Raw genomic sequence first — 20,235 nt, forward strand, 5'->3', positions numbered from 1 at the left:
CTATTGCATCTTTTGTCTCTTGTTGAAAAAGAAATTGGCCAGTCCTTCAATAAAGAGTTCCCTGTAAAGTAACCCCTCTGCCTAAGCCAGGGAGTCTGTGTGGAGAAAAGGTGGAACAAGTACAAAGCTGGAGCTTTGTTACACAGAATCACAGAATATTCTGAGTTGGAAGGGACCCACAAAGATCATCAAGTCCAGCTTTTAAGTGAATGGGAGTCAGACCCACAACCTCAGTGTTGTTATTAGCATTGCTGGGTTATGTTCAATAGTTTAATTTTAGAAGCTTAACACTGACCCCAAAATTGTGTAATTGAGACTGCTGCAGTTTTTTAATTGCTGGAAGACTTAACTTCTTAGTCACGATCTGAACAAATTTCAAGTTTAAAAAAACAAACAAACCCAAAAAACGTATTTCATGTGGAAAAGGTACAACCTGTGTCTTGTCAGGGGAGGCGGTTCTCTGCCACAAATTGTTACTAATGGTAGAAAGAACAGCTTTAGAAATGTCAAGTTTTTCCTGATTTAAATCAAAGTAAATTCCGAAGAGTCAAAGTTAACTAGAATTTGAGATGGAATCACTCTGTGACAGATGGTACAATTTTTTTTTAATATTGGAGTTACACCTTCTTACTCACAACATATTCCCAGCTGACCCTTTGCCCTGAGATAGCATCTGCCTCTCAAAAGGAACCACTTAAGTTATGCCTCCTCCTAAGGCACAGAACCCTGGAATCATTTAAGTTGGAAAAGCCCTCTGAGACTCTCGAGTCCAACTGTTTCCCCAGCATTGCCAAGGCCACCACTAAACCCTGTCACCAAGTGCCACATCCATACAGCTTTTAAATCCCTCCAGGAATGGTGACTCCACCACTGCTCTGGGCAGCTCTGCCAGGGTTTGACAATTATTTCAATGAAGAAACTTTCTCTAATATCCAACCTGAGCCTCCCTCACCCTGAGGCCGTTCCCTCTCCTCCTGTCCCTGTTCCTGGGAGCAGAGCCCGACCCCCCCGGCTGTCCCCTCCTGTCAGGAGCTGTGCAGAGCCACAAGGTCCCCCCTGAGCCTCCTTTTCTCCAGGCTGAGCCCCTTTCCAGCTCCCTCAGCCTCTCCTGGGGCTCCAGCCCCTGCCCAGCTCTGTTCCCTGCCCTGGACACGCTCCAACCCCTGCAGGTCCCTCTGGCCAGGAGAGGCCAGAACTGGACACCATCCTCAAGGTCCCCCAGCAGTGCCAGCACAGGGGACAGGCCCTGCCCTGCTCCTGCTGCCACCCCATGGCTGGCACAGCCCAGGGGCCATTGGCATCCTTGCCCTCTTGGGCACCCCTAGGTTTGTGTCCAGCCACTGTCACCAGCACCCCCCAGCCCCTCCTGATGGACACTTCCCAGCCACTCCTCCCCAGCCTGGAGCATCCATGGGGTTGTTGTAATCCCAGGGCAGGACCCAGCATTTGGCCTGGTTGAACCCCAAACAATTGGTCTCAGCCCATGGATCCAGCTGGTCCAGATCCCTCTGCAGAGCTTCCTGCCCTCCAGCACACCCACCCTGCCCAGCGGGGTGCTGTCTGTGCCTTTGCTGAGGGTGCCCTCGATCCCCTCATCCAGGTAGAGACATCAAACAAGACCGGCCCCAGTGCTGGGCCCAGGGAACCCCACTGGTGACTGGCGTGGATTTAGGGCCATTCACCTCCCGGATTGTGCCAGCACCAGAGCCGCTCACCTCAAATCATCTTGCAGTGTGCTGATGTCATCCTTAAAAGCAATGAGATTTGAGTTTCAAGAACTGATCAGTACGTGAAAGTCCCTTTCCAGATGAGCCTGTCCAGCTGTTTTGCTTGGCACCATTAGCTCCATGCTAGGAATGGCTGGGGCTGTGCACTGCATTTGTCACTTGGGGAAATTCAAGCTCATTCCTCTAAGTACCAGCAGCTGCTTGGGGTCTGCCCTGCCTTGGGGTCTGAGAAGTTGTCTCTGGGCTGTGGAGTCTGAACTGAGAGAACCTTGAAATCTACTTTTAAATCAGTCTGTCAGCAGCAAGAGGTGTCTGAACCACGCCGGGCCGCACTCTTGGGGCTGTCTTCATTCCCAGTGTATTTTTAACTTTTTTCAAGAGATTGCTCGTTGTGCTGATTACATTATTTGCAGTGGTTTTGTCTCCTTTGATGCCTGTGCCAGTAGTGCTTATGTAAAGGGACTTGATGATATTGAATGGTAAGAATGAACAAATGCAGCGGGAATTCAATTGCTATTTTGCTCTCAAGCACAAGTGTTCTTCTTTCTAAATCAAGTCTGACCACTTACTATGTCAGTCAGCTGCTTTGTTGGAGACATGGAGAAACTATTTAATTCACATTTGATTTAAAGGAAATTTTTGTTCCCTTGAGGTGCATTATTTAATTTAGAAGTTTTGGAAATGTATGATTTCCAAGCACTCTGTGGGCTTTGAAAGAGTTGATCTTCATCTCAGCTACAAAATCCAATGTGTTACGGGTATGTGCCAAATAACTGGCCAGCAGTACCCTATCCTCTGAAGAGAGAGGGAGTTCGAGGTTGTCAGATCACCCAAGAATTATTGAAGATGAGTCCTTTCAGGTACTTTCAAAATTAAATATCTTGATCCTGCAGCCATCCACCTCATCTGGTGGTGGACAACAATTTCAGAATTGATGTTATAGAGCAACTGATAATCACTGACAGTTTAGAATACATCATTGTTATGTCATTTACAGCGTGATTAATTAGTAGACGCAGCTCTTCTTAAATTCCAAATTTTAAGAGGCTTATGAGTGTTTTCCAGTAGTTTGACAGAGCCTTTCCCATGGGTGCAGTAAACACTGCACTGCTGTGAATTTACAGCCCTGTCTGCAGCACTCTGAAGTCATTTCAGCTGCTGCCATGTCTCTGCCTCGCTCTGATGTTCAGCAGAGTTTGCTGGGAAGTTTGTGTGCTGATCTGGCAGAGAAAGCACCCGCCAGAGCAAATAGCTGGCTCTTGGATGAGCGTGCTGAAATGAAGTGTTGAGCTCTGGAGGCGCAGGGGATGGGATGTGGCAGCCAACAGTTGGATTGTCTTAAACTGCCAAAGACCCTCAGTCAGGGAAGCACACACGCTCCTTTCATGAGGGTTGGCAGTGGCAGTCAGGCGCTTTCTAAAGAAGAATTGCCATCAGTTGGGTATTCAGAAGAAAAATGACTGCTCAAAAATGACTGTGCAAAAAAGCAAATTTTCATTATACCGTGGTGGGGACACTCCATTATTAAGTTCTTTGCCTCTCTGTGTTCAGATAGAGCAGGGTTTCTGTGCGCTTGATTCATCACACTTGGCTTGAGAGACAGCACAACATCTCCAGATATCGGAGAGGCTGATCTTGTGGTGCTTCAATGTCGCTTTTATTCTGCCCTTACTCAATAGAGCTTTGTGTTCTCCTCGCTCCTAGAGGTTGTAATGCTCCTGTGGAGGCAGGAGTGACAGGAAAATACGGACCATAAAAAATATTGGCAAACTGCTGTTTCTCAAAAATATGACCTGTACTTACACCAACAGCAAAATCTTTATTTGACTTTTAAATCATGGCATCTGATTGTCTTTTGATTCTTGTGAGCCTCTAAACAAAAGCATGATGTACTTTACATCATCCCAGCAGCTCACTGGGAACTAGGGATTCAAGGCATGGCAGTTGTACAGGAAAACTCGCCGATGTTCAAACACAACCCCTGTGTGAGAGGGTGTTCCAGGGCCAGCTGTTTGCTGGGGTGCCATGCAGAGAGGCTGGAGCTGTTCACAGAGCCCTGGCTCGGCTGGGCCCTGCCTGCAGCAATGTGCAGAGAACTGGGGACATCCTTCAGTTCACCCCTGCATGTGCAGGACTTGAATCCAAACATGAGTGGAAGAGAAACTTTAGGAGCAGGGGACAAATATTCCTGAGAGCTGGCAGAGTTTCCTTTGTGTTGTTGATGTTACACAGGCTTTCTCTCAACTTCAGTTTGTTTTCCTCCAAATATGTGCTGTCACATCTGTTTGCTTGCTTGTTCTGTGCTGGAAACACCTCTCCTCTTGACACCCTTGCTTTCCATCCTCCATAACTTGGCTTGGAGCTGGAGGGAGGAAGAGGCTGTGTGCTCTGCAGTGGGAACTTGATTTTGCTCCCCAAATTGATCATGGGATTGATGAAAAATGCTGTTCAAGTGTAATGGCACGTGCTTGATGATTTGCAGGACAGTAATGTATTCTGTGTGGGAACATCTGCCGTGAGGGAAGGGCTTGGGGAGGGGGAAAAACATGTGGTAGAGCTGCAGATACTACTTCAAAATGACTTACATGAATGCAAAGAATAGTTTAATTAAAGGCAGAATGGAAATTCCCCAGCTTATAGAGAAAAGTATTTGGAGAAATCTGTTTCAGTGGTGTTACTGAGCATCTGCTGGCTCCTGGTGATGCTTTTATGGCACATTTACAGGGGGCTTTGCAGGTTGCTCAGCCTCTGGAAGGACAGTACTTGGTGTTCGTCTCAGTTCACTTGCTGCTATTTTTACAGCGTTCTGTGTTCAAATGGCTCAGAATAACATGCTTGTCATTCACCTGTCAGCTGAGAAATGTAACTTATTTCAGACTTCCTTCCCCTGAGAGTAGCTCTGGGATGAGGAATATCTTCAATTACCAAAAAATTCTGTGCTGTCCCCATCCTCCATGCTCTTAAAAGGCAGGTGTTTACAGAGGTCCCTGCTTCAGGCTGACCTAGTTAAGGGTGATGCTGTGCAGCAGGTCAAGGTTGTGGAGTAAAGTTTTTAGCATCACAAGAGATCCTATTCAAATTTTGGAGGCCTGTGGATGCATCTTGAAGATCTCCTGTACTGGTTTTATTTGATGAATTGCAGCATAGAGAGGGCTGGAGGAACACCTGCCAGGCTTTATGTGACACATCCTGTCACAGAGGGGCCCCATGGAACACCGGCAAACCAGCTCGAGCTCTGTGGGGTTGGGGCCTCTCACCCGGGTGGGATTGGGCTGTTAAACTGTGACTGCAGCTTCCAGAGGAAACGTGGAGAGAGACAATTCCCAAGGGGTGGAGGGACAGGACACAGGGAATGGCTTCCACTGCCAGAGGGCAGGGATGGATGGGAGATGGGGCAGGAATTGTTCCCTGGCAGGGTGGGCAGGCCCTGGCACAGGGTGCCCAGAGCAGCTGTGGCTGCCCCTGGATCCCTGGCAGTGCCCAAGGCTAGGCTGGACATTGGGGCTTGGGGCAGCCTGGGATGGTGGAAGGTGTGGAAGGTGTCCCTGCCCATGGCAGGGGGTGGCACTGGATGGGCTTTGAGGTCTCTTCCCAGCCAAACCATTCTGGGATTCTATGATCCAAAGTTTTACAAATTTAATGCTACAAAAGGAACAGGTGCCATTAGTAGTTTAAAAACTGGTTAGAACAGAACAAATGTGGAATCTTTTTGTTCCATGATGGGTTACTGGTTACTGGTGACTGTTGGGATTAGACAAAAGTTTTCTACAGAAGGAAATAACCTCCAGTTCTAACCATTGTGTTTTGTTTTCTCCCCATTCTGACACAGGTTGCCAACTTGGCCTGCTCCATCTCCAACAATGAGGAAGGTGTGAAATTGGTTCGCATGTCAGCCAGCCAGCTGGAGGCCCTGTGCCCCCAGGTAAGGAAGGGCATCACAGCAGAGAACAAACCCCAACCAGCTGGGCAGCTGGTGCTGCCTAGGATGTGCTCTGGTCTCATAGTGGCTGTCTGTGACTTGCTGCAGAATTTGATTTTTTCCATTAGTACAAGTAGAGAATGAAATGCAGCATAGGCATCAAGACTTAGAAACTTTAAAATCTGTGGCAAAGAAACCACTGATGTGAAAGGGTCGTTTTTATGTCATAGCTCTTGTTCCACTTGGCCAGGACATTCCAGTAACCTGCAGTTAGTAAATGTGGGAAGCTTCAGTGGTTTCCTGTGCACATCTGTGCTGCAGAGAGGTGCCTTGTGAAGGTGCTAGCACTGCTCCTGGGCATGCTGTAAGATGAATTATAAAATACTATTTTTTGCCTGAGTAGAATATAAATATGCCAAATAATCTTCCCGATGGAGTAGGATGAGAGGAAGTTGGCTGTGTGTGAACAGTGTGAGCCTGGCTGAGACTATCTTTTAATTAATAACTTTTTAATGGAAACAAGGAAATTAAGTTTATATAAGCACTAGACTATCCTCTTCCTTTTTGACAGCCTGGTGTTTTAAATGTCAACAACTAGATACTTGGATAAACCCCTGAAGACTTCAGGGTGCTGTTGATTCGTGTAATTTACATTTTTTAAAGCAACAGGAAATTCAGATCTAAAACATCCAAATATGTGTTTTTGGTAAGGAGGAACTAACAGAAAATATATACTCAGAAAAATTGGCAAAATGGCATTTTATGAAAATGAAGTATATTGTCTCAGGATTACTTGGAATTTCTCCAGGTTTTCCCATCTGTATTGATCTTTTTTAAAACCAGTATAAAAGAACAGAGATGTTCACCTGTACCCACCCCAGCAGGAGGGGATTTGGATGGAATAGGTGAAGGCAGTGTGAGGAGCCAGACTATTTTACCTTTTGTACGACCTGCAGGTAACTGTGCTGTTAAACAGGTGAAGACAGGCCCCTGAACATAAAGCACTGAATCCTGAAGGAGGCCTTTGGGCATCCCAGGGTGGCTCTCTGTGCTCCCACTCCTGCGTTTGGCTGAGCAGTTCTCTCCCCCCTCGCTGGGGTGAGGGCTGTGCATGGCTGCTGAAACCAAAGGTCAAGTTTTGCAGTTGGAACAAAGCATGTGGAAGAAAAAGCTTTTAGAAATCCGTCTTCCCTGGTATGAGGGCTTGCTCTTTCCTGAAGGAGCCAACTAGGCTGATAGAAGTTTTTTTTAGATATCTCCCAGAATATGGGTGTCTAACGCAGGGTGTTCCAAACAAATGCTGCTGCTTTTGAAAATAATCATCTGAAGAAAGTTAGGTTCTCTTTGAATCTAAATGTTTCTGGTGTTGGTCCAAGTCTGTGGGGGTGTTTTCCTCTCTCCATTGCTGAAGCTGTGTGTATTTCAGACTCCTCTATCTTTGCTTTTCCAACAGCTAACTACCTATTTAAATAAATCTACTCCTGGCTAAAATAAGCACCATGGTAGTCAGCATGAATAACGACCCAGCTGTAGTCACCAGTGTAGCCACATCTCCTGAAGTGCAGCTGTTAACCTTTGACTTCAGGGATTATGGACAATATATTTAACACACATTGGAAGCTCTGAGTATCTGTAGTGCACAAAGGCTTTAACTGATGGGTTTTGGCTTTACAAAGGTCACATCTCTGAACTTCCAAGCCTACAGTTTAGATGTTCCACTGCACAGTCTTGCCTTAATTTCAGGGTCATCACCAAGAGATTAGTAAATGACACTATAGATGTTCATAGCAGTTGAAAGAGTGCTTTTTATATTACATTACATGCTCTTGGGTTGATTCTTTAATGCTCTAAGAGTATTTAAACATGTTGTGAATCCTGAGAGATAATTAGGGGCACTTGTCTAAGCTGTTTTACAAATGGCATCTGTGTTTTCTGGTAACAATAGCTCGTCTTGTGCCAGTGCAAGCAGCACAGCTCTCCATCCTCCTCCTCCTCAGCTGCCTTCCTCAGCTTGTCCCCAAACCTTGGGTATTCTCCACAATCTCTAAAAGAGTCTCAATATCAAGAACAGCAAAGTGGGATTTTATTTCCTTGTTTAGACAATTACCTATTTATTTTGCAGTTTATTCCTGATGAGGTTCACAGCTGCTTCTTGAATCCTCTTGGGTGGCTGTGCTGAACAAATGTGTGAATTAGGCATAAAATACAGGTTAAACCCAACATTATATGCCCTATATGTTTTTGGAGGATTTTTTTGGCTCAGATGATATTTTCCAGGAAGATGCTGGATTCAGAATGAGTCAAGTCAATCAGTAATTACAATAGTCTCAGAAACTTCAAGGTATTATCAGTAGCACACAGAAATACAGTGTATGAAATGTAATTCAAAGTATTGCTGTGCTTGAAAGATGAAACTGAAATTTAATGCACTTGAGTGCCAGGTAACCTCTTAAACAGTTTATCTGAGTAGAGGCCATTCTGGGAGTAGGGAATTCCCGGTTAAAGAATGATTTCTGCAGAAATCAATCTGTAGAGTTAATTATAAAAGCTGTAGCTCAAATAGAGACATAATTTGCTCCCTTACCATCAGGAGCCATTGAACTGGCAGCAGGAGGAAGGAACAGGCAACTCTTCAAGCTGGCTGGGGAAAACCTGGAAGTTTTGTTGGTATTGACAAGCAGTCAGTCCTTGCCAGTGTCACCCCTGGGTTCAGACCTCCTCAGGTTTGAAATTTACTTTGAGGAAACAGAAAATGTGGAAATTTTTTCACCAAAAGCTCTCTACAGAAAAAAGCAGTCAATTTATTTAGCGTGGTTTAGTTACTGGAAATCAGCCCTTCCTCAGGAGTAACATCATCCTTCCTGTTTGTGGGTCCCCAGCCAGTTAGCACAGAAATTAATGTGACATTGAAGACCTCATGGGTTATAAGGGGATATTTAGAGCTCCCTTTCAATAGTGCAGGAGGAGCTGTTGGGGTGAGCTGTGCCAGAGTAGCCACTGGGTGATTTTAGTCTGGGTTTACAGGGCAGAAATAAAGCAGTTTCAGTGGGTCATTGTGTTTTCTTCCTTAAGCCCTGACTTACAAGCCTGCCTGAATTCTTTCTTTTGAGAATTGCTGGAATTCTGTGTGTGGAAGGAACCAGCTTTGTCCAGCACCAGGAGTTCCCTCAGCCCTGCCTTGCTGGCGAACAGGCCAGGCTGGAGGGAGTTAGGAGGAAGGAGCAAAGTTCTCCATCACTACAGCTAAATTAAAAAAAAAAAAAAAAGGATTAAACTGTCTTTCTTAATAGAAATGGAAAATTACTGCTGTGAAATGCTTGGAATAGCTGCTTGTGCCTGCTTTTGCCTCACAAGCGCGGGGGGAAGTTTTCTTTGCCTTCTCTCTAAACACAGAGCTTGCCAATGGTGAATTAGGGAAAGATTTTGTTTATCTCGCCTCAGAAACCTGGATCCTTGCTCCCAGCTCTGGCGTCTGCGCTCTGTTTCCAAGAAGGACTTGCTCTGGGAGTCTGCAAAGGCTGTTTTGTAACAGCATTCTGCATTAAAGATGCCTGGGAAGAGAGCTGAAACCATCGGAGTGTTTCTGATCATACAGGCTGTAGGTGTTAGAAACCAGCAGTGAGAATGCCCCAGCCCAGCTCTGCAGAGGAGGAATTGCTCCAGCCTTTTGATGTGACAGTCTGCTGTCACTCCAGCTGCTTTTACCAGCTAGACATTGACTTCCTTGGTTTTTGCAGCCTCCATGGAGTTCATCTATAGACTCCTGCCCAAACTGCAGTGGGGCTGAGAGCTGTAAGGAATAACTGTGGGGTAGAGTTCCCATCAGGTTGGGAGCCAAGCAGGAGCCCATTGCCCTGGGGACTGAGCATCCCCTGGGAGGGGGCTGCAGGACACACCTGCCCCAGGGCACACAGCACCTGTTCCCCCACGAAAGGCAGGGCTGGGTGCCTTTCTCCACCACAGCCCAAAGAGCTCATCCTCCAAAGAAGCTTTGGGAGGCCACCAGGCAGCACGCGGAAGCACAGGTCCTTCCCAGCCCCCTCCATACCTGCTGGAGTGCTCGCAATTGCTCGCCACGCACACGCATCACCCATCAAACTGACTCCAGAGAACTCTTGGATTAAATTACATTTTTAATAAAAATAAATTGGCTCTTCTCATATTAACATCTTGTTTTAATAACTGCTTGTTCACATCCTTCTATTCCAATTTTGAACTGCTTGAAAAGCCATTTGCTGCTTATGGATTTCTGATGAGGCAGATGGCTTGTATGTGATCACACCTACTGACACAGAGACAAAATACCAAAGCAGAAGGAATCCCATGGAGAGTTCCAGAAACTTTTGTTCAGAAGTTGGAGTATCTTAGAGAAATAAAAAACCCTGCAGAACACCCTTCAAATCAACCAAACCCAAATGTGACCAGCAGACTTTGTTCTCCTTGAGTCCCCAATCACCACCAATTTTCTGGTAGCTTTTGGAGAAGGAGAGAACTTCATTTTTCTTGCAGTAAAGACTTAACATCAAACAATTGTCCCCTTTTTTCATCGCTTTGAAAGACTGTCAGATTTTTTTTAATGTTCTAACGAGCAGATCTGTCTCCAGACTGTTTAATTACAGGTGCTTGAAACATTTTATTGGCATTGAGTAGAAATGCTTCTATTAAAAACTTAACACTTGGGTTGCAGATTTGCATCACCCAGGCTCACTGGGAAGAACTGCTAGCACAAGCCAAAGCTGACCAGAAAAGCAACAATTTTAGAAATTCGAACAGTTACTGCTGCATAAAAATAAGGAAAGAGCAGGAAAAGGATTCAGTTCTGTGGAAGGAAGTGTGTTAGTAAGGGCCCTTTGTTTCGTTACAGGCACAGGATCTGAGGAGCACAGTGCTGGAACAGCTTCCAGGAAAGGCACAAAGTCCCTCAGACCCCCAAAATTTCAGCATTTGAACCCAGTAAAATGCAAAATGGAGCAAGATAAATCACACCAAAATTCTTACAGTTTCTGCATGGACTGGCAGTACAAAAGCAGCCCACAGCTCCAAATGAAAATGCTTTCTTCACACACTATGCAAATAGTCTTTATAGCAAATAGCAAACACTGCTGTGACAGTACATGCTGGGCTGGAGAAGGGCTTTGTGCTGGGGGGACTGGAGCTCTTCCCCTGTGGAGCCAGGCTGGGAGAGCTGGGAATGTTCAGCCTGGGGAAGGGAAGGTTGTGTGGAGATCTCAGAGCCCCTGCCAGTGTCTGAAAGGGCTGCAAGGAACCTGGAGAGGGGACTCTGCATCAGGAACTGGACCCCACTGCCAGAGGGCAGGGATGGGTGGGATATTGGGCAGGAATTGTTCCCTGGCAGGGCACTGAGGCCCTGGCACAGGGTGCCCAGAGCAGCTGTGGCTGCCCTTGGATCCCTGGCAGTGCCCAAGGCTAGGTTGGATACTGGGGTTGGGAGCAGCCTGGGATAATTAAAGGTGTCTTTGTCATTGGAAAGAGGTGAGCTTTAAGGTCCTTTCCAGCCCAGACCATTCTGTGGTTCTAAGTTACTCAGTAAAATGTGGATCTGTGGGTCGTTCCAGCACTGCCACAAGACGAGTAAATATCTCTGCAGAGATCCCTGCAGTCACTCCGTGCGTAACTCACAGGAAAGAAAAGTGCTCAAAGTGTCTTTCATACATGGGAACAAAGTATTGGGAATCAAAGGAAACTTTTCCTTCCTCTTTTGGTGCATCATCCTCTGTTCATTGCTGGTCACTGCCATTAGAGCTTCTGAGAATGTGAAACAATCTGCTGTGTGTTTTGCTCCCAGGCATTTCAGCTCATCAGAGCCTGCAGAGTGCTTTTTGCTGTACTCGAGTACGTGGAGGGCTGGCACACACAGATGTGGGCATGCAAACCTGGCCTGGGATGTAACTGGAAGTGATTTCAGTGTCCTCCTCATAAACCATTTTTAACACTCGGAGCAAAATACAGTGAGGAGCAGGAAAGAGGCGTGAGCAGGGTGAGCACTGGAGGCAACTCTGGCATCTTGTGTATGTAAAGTTAAATTATGAGGAGCTTCTTATAAACTGCAAGAAAGCAAGCAATGCTTTCTTTATTACAGGAAAATATGGGATTAAAATCCACCTGGGCAAGGGCAGAGAGGCTTGGCTTCTTTACACATACTCCTGAGTAAAACTGATTTCATATCTCCAGTGGGGCACTGTGTGTGCCGCGTGTTCCTCTGCCCTTGAGATCAGAGCTGATAGGTGTGGGCTTGTTTTATTTGCTTTTTCTTTTCTACAAATACAAAGTATCCTGGATCTGTAGGCCACTGAGCTACTTTCCAACTCATTATCTAAATGCGACAAGAAATCTAGCGAGTCAAGATCTTTATATAAACCCCAAGCCCAAGTGAATTATTTAGCAACTGCAGATGTTTTGATTGTAAAGCAGTGGTGTATAGTGTGGGGAGAGGACTGGGGGTTCACCTCAGAGCTTCTGAAATGGAAAAATTCCTCCTTGTTGGGACACAGTAACATCCTAAAATGAATCCTGCAGGAATCAAGGAAAAGCTAAACCAGCTGCAGGAAGAACATTGTCCTGGAAGGAGCAAAAGCTTCTTATCAAAAGGACTGAGGGAAAAATCAAGAAGTGCTTAAAGCCACTGAAATGGGTATGGGTCAGACATGGTTTGCACTGAGACACAAAAGGTTGGGATTGCAATGTAAATAGCTGGGTGACAGTTTTCCTTTCCCAAGTGATATTTCTTCCTTTGGCCATGCCAGCCAAGTATACAAAGTGGTTCTTTGTAAGAACACCACCACATGGAAGAGCTTTCTTCTGGCCTCTCTGACTTTCAGCTGGGGTGCTATAAAGCTGAGGCTGGAAGCCATCCTGAATTTAGCCTAAAAGAATTCATTCTGGCTGACCCCAGTGGCTGTGATTTACCCACAGGTTTATCTGAGGTTCAGGTGTTTTCTGGCCAGAATAGCTGAGCTTTTTGAGAGAGCTTCTGGGCCAAGCAGCTGCAGTGTTGTAACCCAGGCAGGAGTCACTGCAGGGAGCCTTGGAGAGCCCTGTCCTGCAAAGGGGGAAGGACACAACCACTCTGACATCTCTGGTTTCAACAGGGAACATAAAAAGAGGGGAAAGCAACAGCTTCTTCCCATGGAAGGGATGAGAAGAGGACTCCAGGTGCAGACTGAGACATCCATTCCAATCTTTGGAATGCTGAGCCTCCCCAGGTGTTGCCAAGCCCTGGCTGCTGCCACGGGAAGCTGTGAGGTGCAGGGGAGAGGTTCCAAGGAACTCGCTGGAAGCGCAATCCGGCGTGTGGAGCTGTCTGACTCGAACATTGCAATTGCTACATGAAACAAAGCACCGATAAAAATAGTGTGTTTTCTTGCCATGCTTCATTTCCTTCTGGATAGGCTCAAAATGTCCCTGTTTGATTCTTTTCTTTGTACAACTTCAGTGACTCATTGTGATCACAGTGCTCTGGCAGCATCTTGAAAAGCTCTGAAATACAAAATATTTCCCTGAAATTGCCAAATGTTTTACATGGAAATGGCTATATTTCAGATAGTCCAGTTGTGATCTTCCTGGTGTTTTAACTCTGGCTGTCCCCGTCCTGTGAGAGGTACTGATATTTTAAAGTAATTGCCCAATGCTTTATGCATTTTGGTGAAAGAAAAGTGTATTGTGGTCCATCCCTTCACCCAAAAAAGTGTTTCCTCCTCCCCCTGAAAGTGTTTATTTTTAGATAATAAAGGGATCATAGTCCTGCTGCATATACAGACTATTTAAGATCCAGCATCCCTGTCATTTTCCCACGTCTCTCTAAGCATCTGTTGGAAAATAAATCAATCACTCTGTGCTGGATACCAGAGTATATTCCCTGGAATAGATCACATGCAGGGTGTTATCAGTGATCCCTGGGACGTTCCTCAGGCACAGGTGTGAGACACGTCCAGGATGATTTGCCCACTTGAATTCTAAACTCTCCACAGAGTGAAGGCTTTTATCACCCCTGCTAAAGCTGCCTGTTGTGGCCACTTTGCACATGGAGTTATAGAGTGTGTGCTATAAAAAGGGACTGCTGAGCTGTGCCTGCTGCCCTGAATTTCTCCCTGAGCGCACTCACACCTGTATGGCTCTCCTGAGCTGTAGGTTTGTCGTAGCTCCATGGTGACCATGGATAACCTTTGCTATCCCCACCAGGTCTCTTCATCTCCAGCACTGCTGGCTGCTTCCCTACCGCAGGAATGTCTGTAACAGAGATCAACACTGGTTTTGCTTGATCATTTTTATAAAATACATTTACCTTGGCCATACATTTTTGCTAATGTATAAAAAAGGTACCCTTTTTCTGGTTGAACAAGCTGCAGGGTGATGCAGCCTGTGCCTCCTGTGCTTGGATTTGGTGAGGACACACAGTTTGAGGTTGTGGAGCAGTTGCAGAGCCCTGTGTGTGTGACAGCTCTGCCACTACGTGTGACGAGGTGCTGAACGTGGGCATCTGGGCTTGACATGCGCTGTTGGTGAAGATTAATTGTCCAGACAGCTGCTGTGTCCAGACAAGCATCTCGCAGGAAGCCAGGCCATATGTTCCTGCAGCATTAATGCTGCCCTGTCTCAGTGCTTACAGGATATTTTATATCTGATATGGGCCAAGGCAGGTTGAGAAGAGCAGAGAAAATGTCCTGACCCTTGGTATCGCCTCGCCACCATCTCTGTCTCGGTAGTGACAGTTTCTAGCAGGATAAAAGTGAGAGCAGATTTCTAGAGGATTGTCTGGTTTATCTCTCCTGTTTCCAGGACACTTGTTCAGATTCATCTTCGTGAAACCTTGGATAGATTTTGATTGATAGGCGGTTAATTCATTACATCCATCAGATTGGGGTGAGAGGTGGCAGTGGCTGGACTGCAAATCAGGGCTCTTGAGCAGAGGACAGGTTTGCCTCTCTAAAACCTCTATTTCTGTTTGATTTTAAAGTTTTAAACATCTTTTTCTTGGGTGTTGCAAGGCTTTTTGGGGGTTTTCAGGACTTTCAGTTCCATGCATGCAGGATGGCAGAGCAGCAGGGACCGCGGCTGGCAGCAGGGACATCCCAAAAGGACATGCAGGTGCCACACAGGTGTGACCCTGCTGGCTGGAGGAAGGGGAGCAGCAGAGGAGCCCTTGGTGGTGGTGGGGACAGGGACAGTGCTGTTCCTCCAGGGGTCAGAGGCGTGTTCATCCCCACAGAGCCCTGAGCAGATGCTGCTCAGGCTCAGGTGCTGCTTCTTGTGTTTGTCACTGTCACCAAACCCACCGAGCTGGGCTGGCTTTGTGCCCCAGACCTGCAGCCCCAGCTCCAGAGGCGGCATGGGGAGCAGCCCAGCCCTGCCGTGGATTTGCCTGTCACTGCTAACTCCTGGCATCTCTCTGGCGAAGCAGCCCCCTCCTCCTGCCTGATTCATTCAGTGCTGTCCCAGTACATTTGATATCACCATCATTTCCATGTTTAGTGAGTTATATGTTTTTTTAAATGCTTTGTGACACGTGTAAATGAAGCAGGTAGAGAAAGTAGATTTTGGAAAAGTGGGAACATCTGGTGCTTACATGTTTTGGTCGACAAGTTTGTGAAATCAATACAGTCCCAAAGTAGAGAAGAAAAATTACACCATGAAGTTGTGAGTTAATTAGCTCTGACTCTCAGGTGCTTGGGAACAGGGCTGGGATGTGGCGCTCTGACTGCGGATGGTTCCTCACACCTGGCACGTTTCCAGGGCATTCTGCTGCAGCAAGAGCAGGACCAGGCTGTTGAGATTGGTTTCTCCCCACATTCAAAGAGGCTTTTGTGGTCATTTAAATGACCAGTTAGTGGACACAGTGTAAGCTCTGTGACCCAGCAGCACGTGTAGCATTTGTTCTACTGAGAAGAACTAGGATCTGGTGTAAATTCTGGTCTTTAGGTTTGAAGAAAATTAGGAGAGGGTATTCAGAAGGAGCATCTCCTGTTCCCTGGCTAATCTGGCTTGTTCACAGGCACAGCAGAAATCTGAAGTCATTACAACAATTACTGAAAAGATGCAGAGTAAAGCTTCAAGGAAATGTGATAAATCAAAATTTGTCTTTAATTTTGTATTTGCATATCCTTTCTACTTCAGTCTGTATAAGATTAATCCTTTTGTGACCTTTTTACTGAGTTGTTGGCAAGTAGTAAATGCAGCCCTGAGTGTACTAAATGTCATCCTGTCTAAAATCCTTAAGAACACAGCCTGCACTGGGAAAGCAACACCTTGTTACCACGAGCTGCTAGAGACAGGTGAGACCAGGTCTTGTGAAAACTTGCCAAGTGATTTTGCTACTAATAACTATCCATAAGAAATGTGAAAGCAGGTATAAGTTGGATGTGAGAGCAACAAAATTAAGCACTTCTGTGTTTAAACATCAATTCCTCCAAACTTACTAAACCTGCTTTGTTTGCTGCTGAGTTCATTGGATAAACACAAAGGAGGTAATTGTTTTGTTGGGATATGTTTTAAAAATCCAGAGGTGTTTTGCAGGTCATCAATGCTGCACTGGCTCTGGCTGCTAAACCCCATAGCAAACTGGCTCAAGAAAACATGGATCTGTTCAAGGAGCAGTGGGAGAGGCAAGTCCGTGTGCTGACGGATGCCGTGGATGACATCACTTCCATCGATGACTTCCTGGCTGTGTCAGGTAATCAAGGCTCCAGGCTCAGAAATAATCATCCTCCTAAGAGCTTAGTCCTGGAAAGGAATGGTTTGGACACGTGTTCCGGGGTCTGTGAGGCTTTTGGAAGGGATGGTGTTGTCACACCTCACCTGGGATCACCTTGTGCCCAGCGAGGTGTGAAAGTGCAGAAGGAGATCTGGTCTCAAGGAGAAGACACTTTATGTCCCAGGATTTGGAATTGCTGGCTGAACTAGGGATGGATTACCATTTAGCTGCTGTAGACAAGCCTCACCAGTAACTCTGGGGGAAATGGAATGTGTTTATGTCCGAGGTAGGAGCTAGCAGAAAAAATTATCCCTTGCATCACTTTAGACTCTACCTTGTAAACAAAACTGAATATCAAACCGTGGTTGTACCATTTAATTAAAATAAAACTGCTCATACCGTGTCAGCTTTAGTAAAGTTTTACGAGTTTTAAAAAGAGATTGGATCATTATAATAGATTAATAATTACATTTGCCAAAGTGCTTGCCAAGATAATCCATTTTATCAGCATCTTGATAAAGACCCACTATCAGCTGCTGTGACCTAAAAATAATGGGGGCATTTTTATTTCCATGTCCTTTAATTGTGCTCTAGTCAAAGGAAGTGGAGATGGTACCACGTGAATTGCATCTCCAATAGTGTTCACAAATCACCACTGCAAGCTGGGATTCTAATTTCCGTGGTGCAGGCAGGTTTGGGCGCCTCAGGTGACCTAAAACCTCCCATTGTGGAGACAGATTTCACAGGAGGATGTGTGGAGTCAGAAGTACCAGGTGAACATAGTTTAAAAATGTAGATGAAAAGTTAAGGTCCTGAATTAAGAGACCATATTTTTTTTATGATTAAGAAAAGAAAAACCAAACAGAAGTCCAAGTGGTGTTCCTGTGATGAATCACACACTTTGTATTGTGGTTCCCTGGGTTCTCAATAAAATTCCTTTTTGCAATGAGTGAGCATAAACTTCTTGGGCAGTTCAGTATCTGAGCTCTTTGTGTCCGTGGGTGCTCCCTGGGGCAGCAGCAGCTGGAATTGCACAGCTGGGAGGAGCCTGTTCCGGGGAAATCTGTTCAGAGGGAACTGTGTGCTGAAGCTGGAGGCTCCACTTGAAGCTTGCCCACAAGTGTACAAAGATTTGAGAAGGAAAAGCTGTGAGTCTGTACAAACACAGCCTGTGTGGAGCTGCCAAGGGGCATTTCCCTGGCAGTTGTGCCCCACAGGGGTCAGCCACTGGCCGGAGGGCTCTGTCTTCCTGCAGGACATGGGGGGAATGGGAGCTCTGCTGAGCTCTGCTCCTCAGCTCGTGCTGTGGGCCCAGTGCTGGGCTGCTCTCAAGAGCTCCAAGCTGCTTTTTCAGATTGAAGTCACCACACGTAGGAAGTTGCATCACTCAGTAAAATCACTTTCCTTCCCTTGTAGTCCAGGTTTAGCACCACAGGACTCAAGTGAGTTGGGGGCAGGACAACCCCATTTTCTGCAGGGATGCAGGTTAGAACAGAACTGGGGTTTTTGATTAAATAACCAAATGTATTGTGTGGCTGTACTCTCAGGAGCTTGGCAGTAAGCAGAGGATGTTTCTTCCCTGGGGTGGTGGCAGGTTGACTCAGGAGAGTTCACCTCGAGTGAGTGCTCACCACCCAAAATGGAACCAAGGAAATTGTAGTTTGAGACAACTCCAGACATTCAAGTGCATTCAGTAATTATTTATATGTGTGTGTGATCGAAGAGATGGTAGAAAAAAATTAAAGCAATAAATACTCTTTAAAATATTATTTGTTTGAACTTTGATAAATGTTTTCCATATAAATGCCACAACTCCAATTCATCTGCTAGAAGTCTTGAACTTCTCTTTGGATAAAGTTGTGGCGGGTATGATTTATACCAAGTGCTGTTTGGGGTTATTAGGATGTTTGTATCAGTTACTAACTGGGATGTAAGCAGAATTTAAAGGAGTTCTTGTGAGTGCAGGAGTGCGTGCATATATAAATATGTATGTAAGCCATCCCACATCCCTACTGTGTGGTGTGCTGAAGTAAAGGCTCCCCCATTCAGCTCATGCTACAGAATTATATCAGGTATCCACAAGTAAAGGCTTGATGGAAGGGATGCTGGGTTTAGGTAACAGCGTAGAAGAGGGATCCTTCAGTGCACAGTGCTGCAGGTGAGCTTGCAGGTGACAGCACTGTCATAGGTACAGCAGCAGAAGGGCCCTGTTGAGTTAGGGCAGGGTGTGGGGGAGGCAGGCTCCCTGTCAGGATGGGAGATGGATGGCACAGGAGCCCTGTAGCCCAGAGATGTCTGTGTGCTTCCAGCCATGAGTGATGTGCAGCTCAGGGAGCTCCAGCATCAGAGGTGCTATCTCCTGAACAGTTCTTGACAGATTTTTCTCATTTAAGCTGGTGTTAGTTGTTCTTTCTACCATTATAAAGTGCTGGCACCTCCATCATCCTGTGCAAAATTCACAGCTGAAGTGTGCTCCGTGTGAAGAACCTCCTTGTTTTGCACTGTCGCCTGTTTGCTTGATTTGATGCCCCTACTTGTACTAAAGATAGTGAAGAGGTTTTTTCCCCCTTCTCCCTCTTCATGCTGTTGCAAACAGAGTTCTGCCATGCACTTTGTCAGTCATTGCTTCCCTGCCTGCACAGTCCTTGCCTGTTTCATTATTCCTCATTTCAAAGCTCTCCTGTACCGTCTGTAATTCTTATCCCTCTTATCAGTGCCTTCCCGAAGCGCTCTGGGTGTGTTGGTGTGCCCAACACTATCTCTGTTCTTTAGAGCAGTTGGTGACAGCACTGTGTAATTGTCAAATTCAATGTTCTGAAATTACCTGAATCTCCTTTGAAACTCTCTTAAAAAACCATTCCATTTGCTGCCTTCTGTTCCTCTGCTGCTGACAGAGTTTACGCCACAGATTGCCCATCTCAGTGGACCTGTTTTTTTCTGAAGAGCCTCCCAGTGAACATTGCCAGGATGAACACTGTATTTACAAGTGTGTGAACTCCCCAGTGTTTGCTCCATGTGCTGCCTGACCTGGCTCCTGCAGTGCCCATTGGCAGCAGAGGTTCAGCATGGAAATGGTTCTGAGGCCTTCCACAGGAGATGCAGCAAAGAAGTACAGATATATTTATGAATCTGTGGCTTCATCTCCCGACTGTTGCTTTTTGGTTTTGATCTCCTGTAGCCCTCAGACTCCCTCACAGGCTGCTGGGGTTGCTTGGAAAAGCATTGCTTAATCCCTTTAATGTGGAGGTGGGTGGAGGTGGAAGGTGTTTGGTGGGCGTGGATTGAGGATTGACAGTCGTGGGTGACATTATTCTGAAGCTTTTCACAGTTTAATGTATTTCCTTGTTTGGTCTAAAAATCATTTCTATGGAAAAAAATACCTTTGCTTTTACCTTGTTGCCCAACCACACCATTTTTCCTGTAGCTATTATGGAGGGACAAGATCCCTTTGCTGTTGCCTGTGCTGTGTTCTGTTGCTGTGGGATGTTTTTCGTGCTCAGCATGAGGACAGGAGGGTTTGGATGTGGGACAGCTTCTCCCATCCCCACAGGTGCGGGTGGGGAACCCGTGCTCCATGTGGCAGTGGGATGGGGAGCACTCAGCACAATCTGAGTTCTTGTAAATACAAGTCAGATCTTATCTTTAATCATCCAGCTGGAGAATATCACCAGAGCAGACAGACCTGACAGTCCTGCACTTCCCCGGGCCCTTTGCAAGCTGCCCTGTGGTTTATCTGCCTCTAGAAGGGACTTTCTGGCCACTTCCCATCTGCAAAAGGCATTCAGTGATCAGCAGACATTTAAATATTGGCCTTAATTTTGTCCATGCCTTTTATTAAAGTTCGGATAATCCAAAGAGGCTTTTAAATGGTCTGTGGCTTA

The 20,235-nt window shown here is 46.1% G+C and overlaps 1 protein-coding gene across 2 annotated transcripts in view; it reads left to right on the top strand.

Moving 5' to 3' along the window:
- Nucleotides 1–20,235, top strand: part of CTNNA1 (catenin alpha 1) — a 117,149-nt gene that overhangs the window by 79,888 nt on the left and 17,026 nt on the right. For both annotated transcript variants that reach the window (XM_063413776.1, XM_063413777.1), the window contains exons 10-11: nt 5,557–5,649; nt 16,177–16,333. In XM_063413776.1, the coding sequence (XP_063269846.1) occupies nt 5,557–5,649; nt 16,177–16,333 (250 nt within the window). The remainder of the gene's footprint in view (nt 1–5,556; nt 5,650–16,176; nt 16,334–20,235) is intronic.

This window comes from Prinia subflava, chromosome 16, assembly GCF_021018805.1.
Source record: "Prinia subflava isolate CZ2003 ecotype Zambia chromosome 16, Cam_Psub_1.2, whole genome shotgun sequence".
NCBI lineage: Eukaryota > Metazoa > Chordata > Aves > Passeriformes > Cisticolidae > Prinia > Prinia subflava.